This window comes from Lithobates pipiens, unplaced genomic scaffold (genome assembly GCF_037356315.1).
Source record: "Lithobates pipiens isolate NorthernLeopardFrog02 unplaced genomic scaffold, aLitPip1_a1.2 Scaffold_19, whole genome shotgun sequence".
Taxonomy (NCBI): Eukaryota; Metazoa; Chordata; class Amphibia; order Anura; family Ranidae; genus Lithobates; species Lithobates pipiens.
In genome coordinates, this window is record NW_027507764.1 from 48,504,440 (window position 1) to 48,523,088 (window position 18,649).

The 18,649-nt window shown below is 47.4% G+C and overlaps 1 protein-coding gene across 1 annotated transcript in view; it reads left to right on the plus strand.

Moving 5' to 3' along the window:
- THSD7A (thrombospondin type 1 domain containing 7A) overlaps positions 1-18,649 on the plus strand; it is a 443,828-nt gene that overhangs the window by 231,243 nt on the left and 193,936 nt on the right. Inside the window, exon 5 of the mRNA XM_077490719.1 lies at positions 8,414-8,482. Coding sequence (XP_077346845.1) covers positions 8,414-8,482 — 69 coding nt within the window. The remainder of the gene's footprint in view (positions 1-8,413; positions 8,483-18,649) is intronic.

Here is an 18,649-nt window from a genome sequence, read left to right on the forward strand (position 1 = left end):
TACCTGGATTATCCAGGTAACTGCACCCCCCTCCCCCCTGAAAGGTGCCGATTGTGGCGCCGGGAGGGGGGGAGGGATCAGATGAGCGGAGGTCCATTTTAGGGTGGACCTCCGCTTTAATAAATGTTAATTTTATGGTTAAAACAAAAAATCGACAATTTTTTTCCCAATATAAGACATACCCCGAAAGTAAGACATAGTGGGGCTTTTGGGGATAAAAAGAAAGTAAGACACTGTCTTACTTTCGGGGAAACACGGTATATATATATATATATATATACCGTATATACTCGAGTATAAGCCGAGATTTTCAGCCTCTTTTTTTGAGGCTGAAAGTGCCCCCCTCGGCTTATACTCGAGTCATCGCTGTCTGCCCGCTCGATCAGCGTGTCGAGCAGACAGACAGCGGCCATTCTATAGTTCAAAAGCCGCGCCTCCGGCTCCGCCTTCGCCTGTGATAGGCGGAACACTGAATTTCCCAGCAGCCTGTGTTCCGCCTATCACGGACATCGTATCATCCTCGTACTACGGACGAGGATGATACGATGTACGTGATAGGCGGAACACAGGCTGCTGGGAAATTCAGTGTTCCGCCTATCACAGGCGAAGGCGGCGGCGCAGCTTTTGAATTTTACAATGGCCGCCGAGGCGCCGACGAAGAGGGCACGGGACGGAGGCAAGGCAAGGCACGGCACGCCACGGGACGGGACGGGACGGGACGGAGGCAAGGCACGGCGGCGAGGCACGGAGGCAAGGAGGCAAGGCACGGGACGGAGGCTCGGGACAAAGGCTCGGGACACAGGTAGGCTGGACACACACACACACACACACACACACACACACACACACACACACACACACACACACACACAGGGATGGATGGATGGATGGAGACACACACAGGGATGGATGGATGGAGACACACACACACAGGGATGGATGGATGGACACACACACACACAGGGATGGATGGACGGACACACAGGGATGGACGGACACACAGGGATGGACGGACACACAGGGATGGACGGACACACACACAGGGATGGACAGGCATGTCTTACCCTCGGCTTATACACGAGTCAATAAGTTTGCCAGTTTTTTTGGGGGTAAATTGGGGGCCTCGGCTTATATTCGGGTCGGACTATACTCGAGTATATACGGTACACACAAACAATATTTCAGTGTTGTTGTACAGTGAGTCTGATTAGTGTAGATCAGACTGGGGCTCTCGGTCACCCTGTGCCCCTAATAGACACAGGGTAACTAAAGCCCTATACACACTATCAGATTTTCTGCTGATTTTTGTCTTCAGATTTACCAAAACCATGTAGTGCAAGGGCCTGCCTGATTTGCATACAAATTGAAAATCCTAAGGTCTGACCTCATATTATATACTTTTGGTAAATCTGAAGGAAAAAATCAGCAGAAAATCAGATCAAAATCAATGTGTATGGGGCTTTACACATAGGAGGGGCTGGGGGAGCTGGACAAGGAGATTACCGTACTCTCCAAGGTAAGCTGAGTTCCACAAGCCCCATGCCCAAAGTGACTCCCGCGAACTGCAAAACACCATGGTTACTTAACTGCAACAGAAAAAAAATCAGGTCTCTTGCCCTGCCAAAGAGGGCTGTGCAGTGTGGCAGAGCTTTGTAAGTCTCAGGACTGTATGGACAGCACTGGAAATCCTTTGGCAGGTAAAACAGCTCCCTTATATGTATTTCATCTGTGTATTTAGCTGTTTTCTTGATGTTCACATTTGAAAAAAGAAGAAGTCAGCAGAGATTTCCATATCTTTGAATTGACAGGTTTGCTGGTCACATAGCGGAGACATTTGGAACATCTCTGACCCCGTTGAATTTCTAATCCGTCGCTCAGAATCCTTGTGTACATCTGCTGTCAGCCCGGTTGAATTAAATAAGCCAAACACATCATAGGAGAGAGTGAGGGCCTTTCACAGTTCCCTGGCTCTGCGTTCCAGGCTAATCCCCATATTCATCCCTAAATAAAAATGAATATCGCAGAGTGGGAAAAAAATAAAAGAGCGCTCTCGGCGTTCCCCAATGACAAAGCAGCAGATATCAGCTATGGAGTATCGTGTATGGTAATGTGGACAAAATTATGCACACTTTCATCAAATAAGGCTTTGATCAATCATCCGGTGCCGCGCCTGCCGCTAATCAAGTCTCCCGTGTTGTATGATGATAAGCCCAAATGCAGATCTCTCAGAAAGAGCCTTTTACTTTCCTGCAGAATTCATTTTCCGATAGGTGGGGGCTCATTCCTGAACCTGCCTTATGTGTGGCGCCTTATGGAGCAAAAAGTGTGGCTTTACCGATTTTACTTTGTTGCCGATTAAAACGTTGCTAAACAAATTGAGAACCTACAAACCCTTATGCCGCGTACACGCGATCGGAATTTTGGTCGGAAAAAGCTCTTATGGTTTTTTCCGATGGGATTTCGCTCAAGCTGTCTTGCATACACACGGTTACACCAAAGTACGACGGGACTAGAAAAAGGAAGTTCAATATCCAGTAGCCAATAGCTTCTGTCTCGTAGTTGAATCTCAGCATGCGTGAGTTTTTGCGTGTCGGAATTGCATACACACAATCGGAATTTGCGATAGAAAGTTTTTCCGTTGGGAAAATTGAGAACATGCTCTCAAATTTTTGCTGGCAGGAATTCGGCCAGCTAAATTCAGGTGGCGCGTACACGCAGTCGCATTTTCTGAAGGAAAGGCTCTCAATGGTCTTTTGCCGGCCGAAATTCTGATCGTGTGTACGCGGTATTAGTGTCAGTTCATACAGGGTCACCCAAATCTCACTTCCACTCTAAAGCCGCCCCGTACAGCGTGGCTTGCAAAGTGGCTTCTGTATAGATGTCAGTACAAGCAGCTTCGGAAACTCAGGGAACTTTTTCTAAGTCGGAGTCGTTAATATTAGAACGGTTCCATTGCACTGAATGGAGCCCAACTTGTCAGGCTGACCGGTCACCCCCGTGTGAACCGTCACTGACCAAGATATGTCCGAAGTCTGCAGTAAATAAAAATTAAACAACCAAAAACTGTTTTGAAGACTCAAATGGACCAAATAAAGTACACAACATCCTTAAAGCGGAGTTCCACCCATTTTATGTACTTGCTTTATATGGTATCCCCTCTGAGCATCCTTTTCCCAATGCAAATTCGTCTGCCTAGGCGGTTACATCACCAGGCGATTCGCGAGGGCTCCCGGGATGGCGGCGTCATGTATCCCAGGAGTTCTTGCAAATCGCCTAGTGATGAAATTTTGCGTTATTTCCAAACCGTTGCTATGGCAACATGTCAGGAGGATGGAGCGCCATGCGGTGACATTACTGTGCAGGCGCGAGATCGGGAGGTGCATACTGGGTAGCCAGCTGCACCTAGTCCCAGGAAATAGATACCAGAGGGCTTCAGATGCCCACAGTGGACATGGCCCCTGCCAGCTTCCCAGATCAAGGTCATCTTTCTTTATTTTAAACTGAAATTAACCGGAATACACTATAGGAACTAGCTAAATGTGCCAGATAAAGTTGAACAAATGACAGCAGCGTTTAAAAAAAAAATATTGACATGGGGGACTGGAACTCCGCTTTAAAGAGGAACTGCAGTCTGCTCAAATAAGTTGCAATAAAAACATCTTTGCCATTCTGAAGCTTCCCTCCAACCACTTTGCATATTATTTTATATATACTGTGATTCTGTACTTGCCAAATATTCTTCAGAAATCTCCCCCCACTGAGTCTGGCTGCATTTTAACTGTGGGCAGCTGAGGCTGCTGCCTGTTCACTGCCGGGATTTACACAGACACAAAGAGGCATGCTTCCAGCTCTGCAGCTCTCATTGGCCCTCTTATGACTCACTCCCCTCCCTTCCTGGCAAACTCTCACGAGAGAGATAGAGAGAGCTGTGCATGATGTCATAAGCCTAGGCTAATGACCAGACTCAACTCCCCACCTGGGAGTTTGCCCCAAAATGGTACTTCCACTGTCCGGATTTTAGGTATTTGCTCCCACTTCTGGCGAATGATCGCCGCAGTGTCTGCGGCGATCTACGCCATATCCGGCCCCTCCTCCGCTGTCTTCTGGGAGACAGACAGGTCCCAGAATACAGCAGGGACTATTTAGAACATGCAGTGCAACTCAAAATCGCCGCAGGGCTTCACTTCCTGATTCCCTTACTAGCAATTCCGGCTCCTCCACCTGGAGCCGAAGGACGGGTCAGCTTCGGGAGAGGACATCGCGGGCACCCTGGAGTGTCCTTATTTTAAAAGTCGGCAGCTACAGTATTTGTAGCTGCTGACTTTTATTCTTATTTTTTTTAGGCGGAACTCCGCTTTAAACACTTGCCGACCCGCTCAGAGTAAATCTACTGTGAGCAGTAGTGTGTCCTAGGGAGTTATTCTAATGCCGCGTACACACAATCAAACAAACTCAAGTCCGCCGGACAATCCGCCCGTGTGTAGGCTCCGGCGGACTTTTTTTTACCCAAAAGTCCGGTGGACTAAGAAAGTAGTTTTGCACTCCAATCTTTCCGCCGGACTCGCATTTCGGGAGGACAGTACAGCCGTGTGTGTGCCAGTCCGCCGTACTTTTGAAATACCTGGAGCCGCGCTCAAAATGAGCGGACTTTCCTCCGTGTGTGTGGGCGAGTCCGTTCATTTCAAAAGTGAAAGAGTCCGCCGCAAAAGTACCGTGTGTGGGCAGGTAGCTCGTTCGGGAAGTCCGGCGGAAAGTCCGCCAGACTAATGCAGGCCATACACGGTCAAATTTCGAACTAATTTTCTTTTAAAAATCAGAAAATTTGTTTTTATTGTGATCCGATGATGCCACCATTGATTTTCGAAATTCGGCCGACCAAGCCTTCAATTTCACCTCATGTTGCTACAGAAAATAATTTTTTGGGCCGGGAATCTCCGTAAATTTTCTTTTATTTCCGTACATTTTATTTTCTTATTACATTTCTCGCACGATTCTCCCATCATTGATTAGAAAATCGTTCGTTTTTCAAAAAATTTCCAACATGTCCAATTCCTCAAATTTGATTTCTGCACGAAAATCGGCTGTTGCTGCAGCCCACTAATGGTGCGAAATTTATACGAATATTCTTAGATACAATTTTCGAAAGAAAATTCTTTTGAAATTCGAACCGTGTATGGCCGGCATTAGTCAGCCGGATAGTCTGCTACGTGTGTACGTGGCATAACAGTGGGGGGGGATATGTGTGACACGACACTGATCACCACTCCCGATTATAGGGAGTTGTGATCAGTGTCCTGTCACTAGGCAGAATGAGGAAATGCGTGTTTACTGTACATCAGCATCTCCCCGTTCTTCCTCGTTCTTCCCCGTTCCCCGTGGACATCGAGTCCGCAGGACCCGCGATCACACTCACAGAGCTCCTGGCAGGTGTGCACACCCGCAAGCCACCTCTTAGAGAACATGCAAACTCCAGGCAGGTAGTGTGGTGGTTGGGATTCAAACCAGCGACCCTTCTTACTGCTAGGTGAGAGTGCTAACCACTACACCACTGTGCCACCCAAAGTATGGCATTTCTTACATCGTTACATTTGTCCAGCTTCCACCAATATAACTATGCATACACAATACCCAAGGGATTCCCCTGGAAACTAAAAATCACTTAAGTAGCCACTGCTACTCCAGTGATCTCTACAGGCTTCCAAGTCCTGTATGCAGGGCTGCTGATAGAAATCACAGGGCTCTGTACAACCTACCTGACAGGGCTCCTCTCTCCCCAAAAATATCAAATGGTATTTTTGCTAAAATGCAATGTCCACAATGCTATGCTTTGCAGCCATGGTAGAAATTATAACCCCCCCCCCCCCCCCACCCCATCAAACAAAACCCATCAAGACCCATTCAAGTGATTTGCTCACTGTGTTCATTCAGGATGGAGAGCAGGGGTTCATTCAGGGTGGTGTGTTCATTCAGGATGGAGAGTGGAGGTTCATTCAGGGGGGTGTGTTTATTCAGGATGGAGAGCAAGGGTTCATTCAGGGTGGTGTGTTCATTCAGGATGGAGAGTGGAGGTTCATTCAGGGTGGTGTGTTCATTCAGGATGGAGAGCAGGGGTTCATTCAGGGTGGTGTGTTCATTCAGGGTGGAGAGCGGGGGTTCATTTATAGTGGTGTGTTCATTCAGGGTGGAGAGCGGGGAGTTCATTCAGGGTGGTGTGTTCATTCAGGGTGGAGAGCGGGGGTTCATTCAGGGTGGTCTGTTCATTCAGGATGGAGAGCGGGGGTTAATTCAGGATGGTGTGTTCATTCATGATGGAGAGCAGGGTTTCATTCAGGGTGGTGTGTTCATTCAGGGTGGAGAAGCGGGGGTTCATTCAGGGTGGTGTGTTCATTTAGGATGGAGAGCGGGGGTTCATTCAGGGTGGTGTGTTCATTCAGGGTGAAGAAGCGGGGATTCATTCAGGGGGGTGTGTTCATTCAGGATGGAGAGTGGGGGTTCATTCAGGGTGGTGTGTTCATTTAGGATGGAGAGCGGGGGTTCATTCAGGGTGGTGTGTTCATTCAGGGTGAAGAAGCGGGGATTCATTCAGGGGGGTGTGTTCATTCAGGATGGAGAGTGGGGGTTCATTCGGGTTGGTAACCCACCTGTGTGTCCTCAGCAGCTGCTGGTGGGAGATGAGAGAAGGGAAAATTGCAGCACTGAGGGGGAAATGGGCACACCACACAGGTCCCAGACAGCAGGGAGGATGGGTGCAGATACTAGAACCGATCCTCCTGCAGTGCAGCAGGTGGAAGAAAAGTGGAAGCCAGCAGCACTGCACAAAAGTCAGCAATAAGACAGTACTGCTGGCCCTCCTGCTTGGCAGGTGCCTGGGCCCCTCTTTTGAACTGATGAGGCCTGGGCTCAGTACAGGGGGGCTGTCTTGACAGGTACCCAGGCACCCCTTTTGAACTGATGAGGCCTGGGCCCAGTACAGGAGGGCTATCTTGGCAGGTACCCGTGCACCCCTTTTGAACTGATGAGGCCTGGGACCAGTACAGGAGGGCTGTCTTGGCAGTTGGCCGGGCCCCGCTTTTGAACTAATGGGGCCTGGGCCCAGTACAGGAGGGCTGCCTGTACTGCCTTATCAGCTGCCCCGCCTGTATGGAGCGGCTGCCCTGCAAAAGCACCATTCAGAGTGTGCTTTGCATTCATAGAGGAAATGGGAGGGAGTGGAGAGGTGGGGCAGTGACATCATTGAAAAAATGCAAAGCATTCTCTGAATGGTGCCTGTGCCAAGTGGGTGACCTCCTTTGCTCATAATGCAGCAGGACAGACGCTTAGCACAGGACCCAGGTGCTAATCATTGGAATAGTGGTGCCTATTAGAGCGATTTGCTTTCCCTTACCCCTGTCTTAAAATAAAAAAATAAAAAATGCCAGAGCATAGAGTCCAGCGTTGTCTTGCTGAAATAATGCCGCGTAAAGTCCGGCAAACAATCCGGCAAAACAATCCGGCGGATTAGTCCGGCAAACAATCCGGCGGAGAGTCCGGCAGACTTTCTACCGAACGGACTTGGCCACACACGGACACACAGAAAGTCCAGCGTTTGCTAGCGCGATGACGTACAGCACGTACGACGGGACTAGAAAAAGGAAGTTCAATAGCCAGTAGCCAATAGCTTCCTTTTCGTACTTGCTTCTGAGCATGCGTCATTCTTAGTCCGCCGGACTAGCACATTGACGAATGTATTGTCCGCTGAAACCCAAGTCCAAGATTGGACTGCAAAAATACTTTCTAAATCCGCCGGACTTTACGCTGGAAAAGTCCACTGAAGCCCACACACGATCGAATTGTCTGGTGAAATACGTTTCTGCGTACTAAGTACGCCGGACAATTTGATCGTGTGTACGCGGCATAAAAGTTCTTGGTTTGCCCCTCTTCTTCATCACCACTATCTACAATGTGAATATGGAGCATGCGCACACATGCGCCGGTACTGGGTCTCTGCCAGTTTTGCTCAGTTTAAAACAGGGTTGTAGACAAAAATAAATATTTTTTTTATTTACAGAGTAAATAGTCTCATGTCATGTATTTATTGTGGTCTGTGTCCCCATTGGGGTGATTCCCCCCCCCCCCCCTCCGCTTCCTGACCCAGTGAATGCCACGGGGTTAGAATCATCCCAATCCAGCTCATGAGTCTTTACATAGGAGGACTTTCTGTATGTACTGGTCACCCGTGACCAATGAAAAGGAAACAGTGAGAGAATAGTTAGAAAGAGGGAAAAGTAACTGAGGTCTGGCTATAAAAGAGGTGCAAATATGAAAAAAAGGCAACAAATCTCTGACATTTGACCAATGTGGATTTCATCTCTTGAAACAAGTTGATTGCAAACCTTGTCAATATTTTTCCGTCTCATGTGAACTTTTATTTCAGACAGCCATTCGCACAGCTCATCGAAGTCAAGCGAGGCACCGTACCTGTCCATCTCATTTGAAATAACAGGTAAGTGTCTTCTCAATGTCATATATTTTAAATCTGTTTAAAGCCTCCCAGTTCTTAGAGATCTACAGATCCCAACAAGCCTCTCCAGAAGGTCCGCTCACAATTCCATGTCTATTGGTCAAGGACACAACCATGGGAGAAACACTTAGGCCGTGTACACACGCGGGGACTGTTCGCCCAACTTTGTCCGTCAAACAGTTTCAGCGGACAGTCCGCTCAAAATTAGCATGGACGGACTTGCCCACACACGACGAACGAACAGTCCGCTGAAACCATGCGCGATGACGTGAACGGCACGTACGACGGGACTAGAAAACGACGTCCTATACACTGCAATGCAAACTTCGGCGTGTAAATCCTTTCTGAGCATGCGCGGAACTTAGTTTGACGAACAAGCCTACACACGAGGGGACTGTTCGCTGAAACAAAGTTTCAGCGGACAGTTTTTCGGAATTTCCGAAAAACTTTGTTCAGCAGACTGTCCGCTGAAACTGTCCGCTGAAAGCCCACACACGAGCGGACTGTCCGCCGAAACACTGTTCAGCGGACAAAGTTGAGCGAACAGTCCCCGCGTGTGTACGCGGCCTTAGGGGAACAATGGATTATGTTGGTCCAAAACCCAACCTTGATTGTTTACTTTGTGACGGCAATCTGTTTTTTAATCCGACCTCTTTCCTTCCTTACAGTATTGCACAGTTTTAGAGTCTTCTCCTATACTGGGATTTCACTGCACACTGAGAGCTTCTCACAATGTGCGTTTGAAGCTACCGCAAGTCAGACAGAACCAACCACCTCCTGGCTGGAGGACGCCCAGCATTATGGTTGAACGTTCTTGATAGGGTGAATCGGGAAAATGCTGTGTTATGGCCACTAGATGGCGCTGACAATCGCAGTAAATAAGTATTTCGTTAATATGATCATCAGCTCCACCTAGTGGCCATAACGTGTTGTTTTCCTTATTACCTTGTACAGTGGAACCTCAGATTGCGTTTAGCGCGTTTTATGAGCGTTTCCCAATACAAGCAATTTTTAAAAAGAAATCCTGACTCACTTTGCGAGTGTTGTCTCGCAAGCCGAGCAGGATTTAAGTCACTGGGGTGTGCAGTACAGCATTTGACCAAAGGTGCAGGGGCACTGGTGATGCTCAGAGAAACTCGGAAACACTCAGGTTCTGAGTGTCTCCGAGGGTCTCCAAATGTCTTAGAGCATCTACAAGCATCTCCGAGTGGTCTCCGTGTGTCTCTGAGCATCTCCAAGTGTTTCCGAGTGCATAGACAAGCAGTGGCTGTGGAACGGTTTATCTGAGTTTCCATTATTTCCTATGGGGAAACTCGCTTTGATATACGAGTGCTTTGGATTACAAGCATTCTTCTGGAACTAATTATGCTCATAATCCAAGGTATTACTGTGTATATAAATATTCTTACAACCAAACTAGTAATCATGCCCCAGAAGACGGCATTTGTGACAAAATGCATAGGGCGGAGCTGTCTTTTCTCGATGACGTCATCACATATTTTGGAAGTGCAAAGCTTTATATGTGATTTGGTATTTTACAAAGCACTGTTTATAGTTCTTGCTTGTAATTGCATTTTTGGTGGTTTTAAATAAATATATAGCAATTTTTACACTATGTGGAAGCTTTGGTTCTCTTTCTATTGACATATACCTGAACGCACGCAGAGACGAGCCCTGTGCTGGTAATTCCTGGAAAGAGGACCTGTCGTATAGAGGGAGAAACTGGGAGGCTGGGTGTGGAGACGGTATTTTCTAAGCAAGTTATGACTCCTATAATTAAGGAGTTATATTTATCTGGTAAGCAGACTTGAGTCTCAATTTTGGTGATCCATAAAGACATGGATGAGAGAGTTTGGGGTGGAGGAACTTGACTGGCCTGCACAGAATCCTGACCTCAACCCGATAGAACTCCTTTGGGATGAAGTAGAGTGGAGACTGCGAGCCAGGCCTTCTCGTCCAACATCAGTGCCTGACCTCACAAATGTGCTTCTGGAAGAATTGTCAAGCATTCCCATAGACACACTCCTAAACCTTGTGGATAGCCTTCCCAGAAGAGTTGAAGCTGTTATAGCTGTAAAGGGTGGGCCAACTCAATGTTGAACCCTACGGACTAAGACTGGGATGCCATTAAAGTTCAATACTTGACAAATATATTGTATGTACACCTTTTCAAGTGTAACTGCGACATCCATTTTTGCTTCTGAAGATGTTTTTCATGACATTAAGCTGTTCTATATTGATTTCTAGGCAACAGTGGATTAAAAGGCTTTATGATAATCTCTGCTTGAATTATGTTAATAGAGATTTTAAACTGTATTAAGCGACCGTGCTGAGATGTAGTCACTAAATATTATTGTGAGGTTTCCATATGATGGTACTTAAAGTGGATTGTTCCGAAAAGATGCTCGGCTGTGTCATATTTCACCGGAACAAGCTGGGAGAATTGTTCCCTCAAATTGTTCTATTAAAATGAATTACACAGAATAAAATGAGCCATTGGTGTTGGCATGGAATGGAATGGATTGCGAGACCGCGTGTAATAAAATCCCCCACAGATTCTTCGCAATAAAGAGACGATCATTCTTCTGTTTCATGGATTTTCCTGGGGGTCCAGAAAACAATTTATAACCATGGAATAAACACAGGCCTCCTGCTGTTTTCTTCTACAAATCAGCTGATTATATACGTGGAGGCAGATAAAAGGCAAGGGCAATGCAAAAATCCCTTCATTGCAGGAGATGTAATGTTTCACAATAAATGGACGATCATTCTCTTGTTTAAAAGATTTTCCTGGGGGTCTACAAACAATTTATAGCATTGGGATAAACACAGGCCTCCTGTTGTTTTATTCTTCAGATCAGCTGATTATAGACATGAAGTCATATAAAAGGCAAGAGCAATGCAGTAATCTGTTGAATTACTGGAGCTGCAATACACCACAATGAATGGACAATCATTCTCTTGTTTCATGGATTTTCCTGGGGGTCCAGAAAACAATTTATAGGCATGGAATAAACCTAGGATTCCTGTTGTTTTGTTCTTCAGATTAGCTGATTCTAGACATGAAGTCAGATAAAAGGCAAGAGCAATGCAGAAATCTGTTTCACTACAGGAACTGCAATACACCATAATATTTAAAAAATATTTTATGGTTTCTAATATTTTTCCTGCAGGTCTAGAAACAATTTGAAGCCATGGAAAAAAACAGAGGCCTCCTGTTGCTTTGTTCTTCAGATCAGCCGATTGTATATGTGAAGTTAGATAAAAGGCAAGAGCAAAGCAAAAATATGTTCATTGCAGGAGATGTAATGCTTCGCAATAAATGGACAATCATTCTCTTGTTTCATGGATTTTCCTGGGGGTCCAGAAAACAATTTATAGCCATGGAATAAACACAGGCCTCCTGCTGTTTTCTTCTACAAATCAGCTGATTATATAGGTGGAGGCAGATAAAAGGCAAGAGCAATGCAAAAATCCCTTCATTGCAGGAGATGTAATGTTTCACAATAAATGGACGGTCATTCTCTTGTTTAAAAGATTTTCCTGGGGGTCTAGAAACAATTTATAGCATTGGGATGAACACAGGCCTCCTGTTGTTTTATTCTTCAGATCAGCTGATTATAGACATGAAGTCATATAAAAGGCAATGTTAGGAACTTCAGGTATTGAGTCTGTCTTAGTAGAAGGGGACCTCTCTTACGGCTCTGGTTCTGGTCTCGCTGGAATGGGAACAGGGAGACCGGAGCGCAGTGGGGTAGGAGAGTCCAGCCAGGAGCAGTAGCAGGTATCCGGAGATGAGGGTTCTCAGGAGCAGGGACTCTCAGTAGTAGGAAGGCTGAGGACTGCAGGCCACCGGATCAGGTTGGATGGGTCCTCAGGATACAAGGTAGCGATGCAGGAACAAGCAGAGGTGTCAGGTACAAGCAGAGTTCGGCAACAGGAGATCAGTTCAAGAAGGGTCAAACAAGCCGGGGTCGGAGCAGGAGAGGTCAACAAGGTCAGACGGAGCCGGGTCGGATATCAGGTAGGTAGCAGGTAGACAAGCAGGTATACACAGGCACGAGCTGCAGACGAGACAGCACAGAGCTGCTGCAACTGTGCCTTTAAAAAGGGCCACTGGCGCCAATCGTGCTAACGCTCGCCCGTGCGTGCGTGTACCGCGCGCACACACGAACGGCGTGCACGCGCGCGCGTTGGAAGACGCTCGTGCCTACGACGACCCGCTGCACGAACGTGCACGCGCGCACGGAGAGCCGATCGCGCAGGACGAGCGGATCCCTGACATTGCCCCCCACAAGGGGCAACCTCCGGGTGCCCCTAGTAGGTCTTTTCTCTGGGTGTGCAGCAAAGAAGGCCTGTATTAGTCTATTGGCATGTATGTTAGTAGCAGGTTCCCATGAATTACTCTCTGGGCCATAGCCCTTCCACTTAATCAGAAACTGACCTTGTCCCCGTCGTCTTCTGAAATCCAAGATGGCCTCCACTTCGAACTCCTCACTGCCATCAATCAGCACAGGATCGGGTGGTCTTGTTCCTCTACCAGGGAAGGGGTCAGGTATGACAGGCTTGAGTAGAGCTACATGGAAGACTGGGTGTATTCTCATGGAATCGGGTAAAGACAACTCATAAGATACCTCGTTAATCCTCCTTTTAACGGGAAATGGACCCAGAAACTTTGGTGCCAACTTCCTGGAGGGACATGCTAATTTTAAATTAGAGGAAGACAGCCATACCTGGTCCCCGACTTGAAGGATCAACTCTCCCCTTCTTCCTTGATCGAAACTCTTCTTGCTGTCAGCCTGAGCCTTGGTTATAGCCTCCTGCAGGATCCGGTTGTTCTGCTGAAGAAAGGATACTGTGTCCTGAACTGCTGGTACATGCGATTCTGTAGGGATATCGGGAAGAAAAGACAGGTTAAAACCGTAATTGGAAAAGAACGGGGACTGCCCGGTGGTAGCATGGCTGGCATTGTTGTAGGCGAATTCCGCCAAAGGTAACAGGGAAACCCAATCGTCCTGGACAAAGGAAGAAAAACATCTGATATACTGTTCGAGGGTTTGGTTGGTGCGTTCTGTTTGCCCGTTAGTCTGTGGGTGGTAGGCGGAGGACAAGGCCAATTCAATTTTCAGAGCTCCGCATAAGGCTCTCCAGAAACGGGAGGTGAACTGCACCCCTCTGTCAGATACAATGTTGGTGGGGACCCCGTGAAGCCTGATTATTTCCTTAATAAAAACGTGAGCCGTTTCGGTAGCAGAAGGAGTCCCCTTCAAGGGAAGAAAGTGGGCCATCTTAGACAGACGGTCACACACAACAAAGATGGCGGTACAGTTCTCAGAGGGGGGGAGTTCTACGATGAAATCCATAGTAATCATCTGCCAGGGGCGGTCGGGTGCGGGGAGAGGCTTAAGCAGGCCCCAGGCCCGATTCCTGGGAATCTTATTCCGGCAACATACTGGACAAGAGTTCACGTACTGCTTGCAGAACTCCCTCATGCCTGGCCACCAGAAGGAACGTTGTATCAGCTCTAAGGTCTTGCGGACACCAAAGTGACCCGCGAGTGGATGGTCATGGAGGAGCCCCAAAACCTTAACTCTCACCTCCTCAGGAACGAAGATTAGGTTGTCTTTCCAGAGCAGGCCCTCTCTGGATGTTAATGAGATTCCTGGGGGACAGGAAGATGTGGAAGAGGCACTCTTGAGCAGAGAAACTAGGCCCGGTTGGATGAGAAGAAAGGAGTTAGCAGGGAGGATAGTATCCGGAGGTGCAGAGTCCTTAGGATTGTCAAACATGCGAGAGAGTGCATCCGGCTTGGTGTTTCTTGATCCAGGGCGATAGGTGATGTGAAAACTGAATCGGGAGAAAAAGAGGGCCCAGCGGGCCTGCCGAGGTTTCAGTCGTTTAGCGGTGCGGAGGTATTCGAGATTTTTGTGATCCGTGTAGATGAGCACGGGGTGTACCGCCCCCTCCAGTAAGTATCTCCACTCCTCCAAGGCCGATTTAATGGCAAGTAGTTCCCGATCTCCTACATCATAATTCTTCTCCGCTGGAGAGAGTTTTCGGGAGAAGAACCCTACGGGGTGCATCAGGTCGTCTTTACCAAAGCGTTGGGAGACCACCGCCCCTACTGCTATCTCGGAGGCGTCTACTTCCAGAATATAGGGTCTAGATGGATCCGGATGACTGAGGATGGGGGCAGAGGTGAACAAGTCCTTGAGTCTTTCGAAGGCGACCTGGGCTTCAGGACTCCAAAGAAAGCGCATATTCTGCTTAGTAAGCTGGGTGATGGGGGAGATAATGGCCGAGAACCCTTTAATAAACTTTCTGTAGAAATTGGCGAAGCCTACAAAGCGCTGGACGCCTTTCTTGTCGGTGGGGGCTGGCCACTCGAGAACAGCAGCGACCTTTTGCGGATCCATCCTGACGCCTGCTGGGGAGATTTCAAGGCCAAGGAATTGGATCTCTTGTTGCTCGAACTTACATTTCTCGGCCTTGGCGTATAGTCCATGTTGCCTGAGCCGAAGTAGAACTCTGCTGACGTGCCCCCGGTGCTGTTCCAGGGACCTGGAGAAGATCAAGATATCGTCAAGGTAAACGATGACAAAAATGTCCAGGAAGTCCCGGAAGACATCATTAATCAAGTGCTGGAAGGTGGCTGGGGCATTGCACAATCCAAAAGGCATCACCAGATACTCGTAATGCCCAAAACGAGTTCGGAACGCAGTCTTCCACTCGTCGCCTGCTCGTATACGGACCAAGTTATAGGCTCCTCTCAGATCAAGTTTGGTGAAAATAACAGCCGATCTCAATTTTTGAAAAAGTTCTGGGATCAGAGGTAGGGGATAGCGGTTTTTAATCGTGACTCTGTTCAGTTCCCGATAGTCTACACAGGGTCGGAGGGTCTGGTCTTTTTTAGTGACAAAAAATATCCCAGCCCCGGCAGGGGATGTGGAGTGACGGATGAACCCCTTCTTGAGGTTTTCGGAGATGTATGCCTTCAGAGCCTCCTGCTCCTTCTCGGATAAGGGGTAGACACGTCCAAAGGGAATCTCAGCCCCAGGGAGGAGCTCAATGGGGCAGTCGTAAGGACGATGCGGAGGTAAGGAGTCAGCCCCCCGTTTACTGAAGACATCCAGAAACTGATGATAAGGCTCTGGAACCGATTGACATAGGTCCAGGTCTGGATCTAGACAGAGGAGTGTTCTGGATTGTGCAGGAGCCCCAGAGAGGCAGTGGTCCTGACAGTAGGTGGAGAGGAATCTTACCTCCCCAGAGGACCAGTCAATGGAGGGGTTGTGGGCTTGCAGCCATGGTATGCCCAGAATCACAGGAAAGAGTGGTGATGAAATGACATCAAGAGTTAGTAGTTCCGTATGTCGGCAGGAGGTGGAGGTGGGTAGAGGAAGGGTCTCATGAGTGAGGTTCTTCTTGCAGGAGAGAAATGACAAATCCCACCTTAGTTGCTTCCAGTGAAAAAGTCCTGGGCTGGAGGGCAAAGTAAAGCTGGCAGGCATTACGAAAACCCCGAAACTTGGAACGGTCCCCAGAGAATCTTTCCGGAATGGGAACCCTAGGCTCAGGTGGAAGCATCACGACTGCCGGATGAGTTGCAGGCTGGACTGGAGGAGACTGAGGTGCAGTGTCCGGGGATCCCGAAATGGAGAGATGTTGGACCCGCTCTTCCAATCTGGTGTAGCCGTCTTGAAGGGATTTCACGGCCTGGGTGAGAGCCGCAAGGTGAGAGCAAATCTCCTTCATGGCGGAGGCCCCTTCTGCAGACTCAGACATGGCTGTCTCGTACTGTTAGGAACTTCAGGTATTGAGTCTGTCTTAGTAGAAGGGGACCTCTCTTACGGCTCTGGTTCTGGTCTCGCTGGAATGGGAACAGGGAGACCGGAGCGCAGTGGGGTAGGAGAGTCCAGCCAGGAGCAGTAGCAGGTATCCGGAGATGAGGGTTCTCAGGAGCAGGGACTCTCAGTAGTAGGAAGGCTGAGGACTGCAGGCCACCGGATCAGGTTGGATGGGTCCTCAGGATACAAGGTAGCGATGCAGGAACAAGCAGAGGTGTCAGGTACAAGCAGAGTTCGGCAACAGGAGATCAGTTCAAGAAGGGTCAAACAAGCCGGGGTCGGAGCAGGAGAGGTCAACAAGGTCAGACGGAGCCGGGTCGGATATCAGGTAGGTAGCAGGTAGACAAGCAGGTATACACAGGCACGAGCTGCAGACGAGACAGCACAGAGCTGCTGCAACTGTGCCTTTAAAAAGGGCCACTGGCGCCAATCGTGCTAACGCTCGCCCGTGCGTGCGTGTACCGCGCGCACACACGAACGGCGTGCACGCGCGCGCGTTGGAAGACGCTCGTGCCTACGACGACCCGCTGCACGAACGTGCACGCGCGCACGGAGAGCCGATCGCGCAGGACGAGCGGATCCCTGACAGGCAAGAGCAATGCAGTAATCTGTTTAATTACTGGAGCTACAATACACCACAATAAATGGACAATCGTTCTCTTGTTTCATGGATTTTCCTGGGGGTCCAGAAAACAATTTATAGCCATGGAATAAACACAGGCCTCCTGCTGTTTTCTTCTACAAATCAGCTGATTATATACGTGGAGGCAGATAAAAGGCAAGGGCAATGCAAAAATCCCTTCATTGCAGGAGATGTAATGTTTCACAATAAATGGACGATCATTCTCTTGTTTAAAAGATTTTCCTGGGGGTCTACAAACAATTTATAGCATTGGGAAAAACACAGGCCTCCTGTTGTTTTATTCTTCAGATCAGCTGATTGGGGGTCCAGAAACAATTTATAGGCATGGAATAAACCTAGGATTCCTGTTGTTTTGTTCTTCAGATTAGCTGATTCTAGACATGAAGTCAGATAAAAGGCAAGAGCAATGCAGAAATCTGTTTCACTACAGGAACTGCAATACACCATAATATTTAAACAATATTTTATGGTTTCTTATATTTTTCCTGAAGGTCTAGAAACAATTTGAAGCCATGGAAAAAAACAGAGGCCTCCTGTTGCTTTGTTCTTCAGATCAGCCAATTGTATATGTGAAGTTAGATAAAAGGCAAGAGCAAAGCAAAAATATGTTCATTACAGGAGATGTAATGCTTCACAATAAATGGACAATCATTCTCTTGTTTCATGGATTTTCCTGGGGGTCCAGAAAACAATTTATAGCCATGGAATAAACACAGGCCTCCTGCTGTTTTCTTCTACAAATCAGCTGATTATATACGCGGAGGCAGATAATAGGCAAGAGCAATGCAAAAATCTGTTCATAGCAGGAGATGCAATTTTTTGCAATAAATGGACGATCATTCTCCTTAAGTCGTAAATCTGTAAATCCTTGAAGCTAGTTAAATCTTATCAAGATGAGGAGGGTTTGATAACACAGCTGGGTGCCATACTGTCTCTACACAGGTGTTTTTAATTGGACAAAAGCAGTTATAAATCACTTTAATGAACATATAGGAATTCTGGGAGTGAATAAGTTTGTCTGGTTGCAGAACAGGTGTCAGATTTATAGGTAATTACATTGACGTAGATCTTAGCGACCAATCAAATCTAAGAGAGATGGTTAAGATAAGGATTGTAAAAGGGTATATAAATGCAAGCTCTACAATTGTTAGGCAGACAAGTCAGATAGGAGCTCATAAGGCTGAACTCTATGTATGCTGTTAGTTTTGACCTCTATGACCCATATTGCACGGGTCATAGAGGTCAGAACCAATAGGCAAATATCTGTCCTTTTGTTGTAACTTGTCTCCTCATACAAGTCAAATAAAGAAAGCTTCTTAACTTGTTCCAGAGTGTGGTCTCAGGTGAATTTCGCTTACCAAAAATCTGTTCATTGCAGGAGATGCAATTCTTCGCACTAAATGGACAATGATTCTTCTGTTTCATGGATTTTCCTGGGGTTCTATAAACAACTTATAGCCATGGATTAACACAGGCCTCCTGTTATTTTATTGTTCAGATCTGCAGATTATATACAGTCGTGGCTAAAAATATTGGCACCCCTGCATTTCTGTCAGATAATGTACCTCTTCCCCAGAAAATTGCTGCAATTACAAATGTTTAGGCATTCTCGTGTTTATTTCTTTTATTTTATTGCTATGACATCAAAAATTGGAGAAG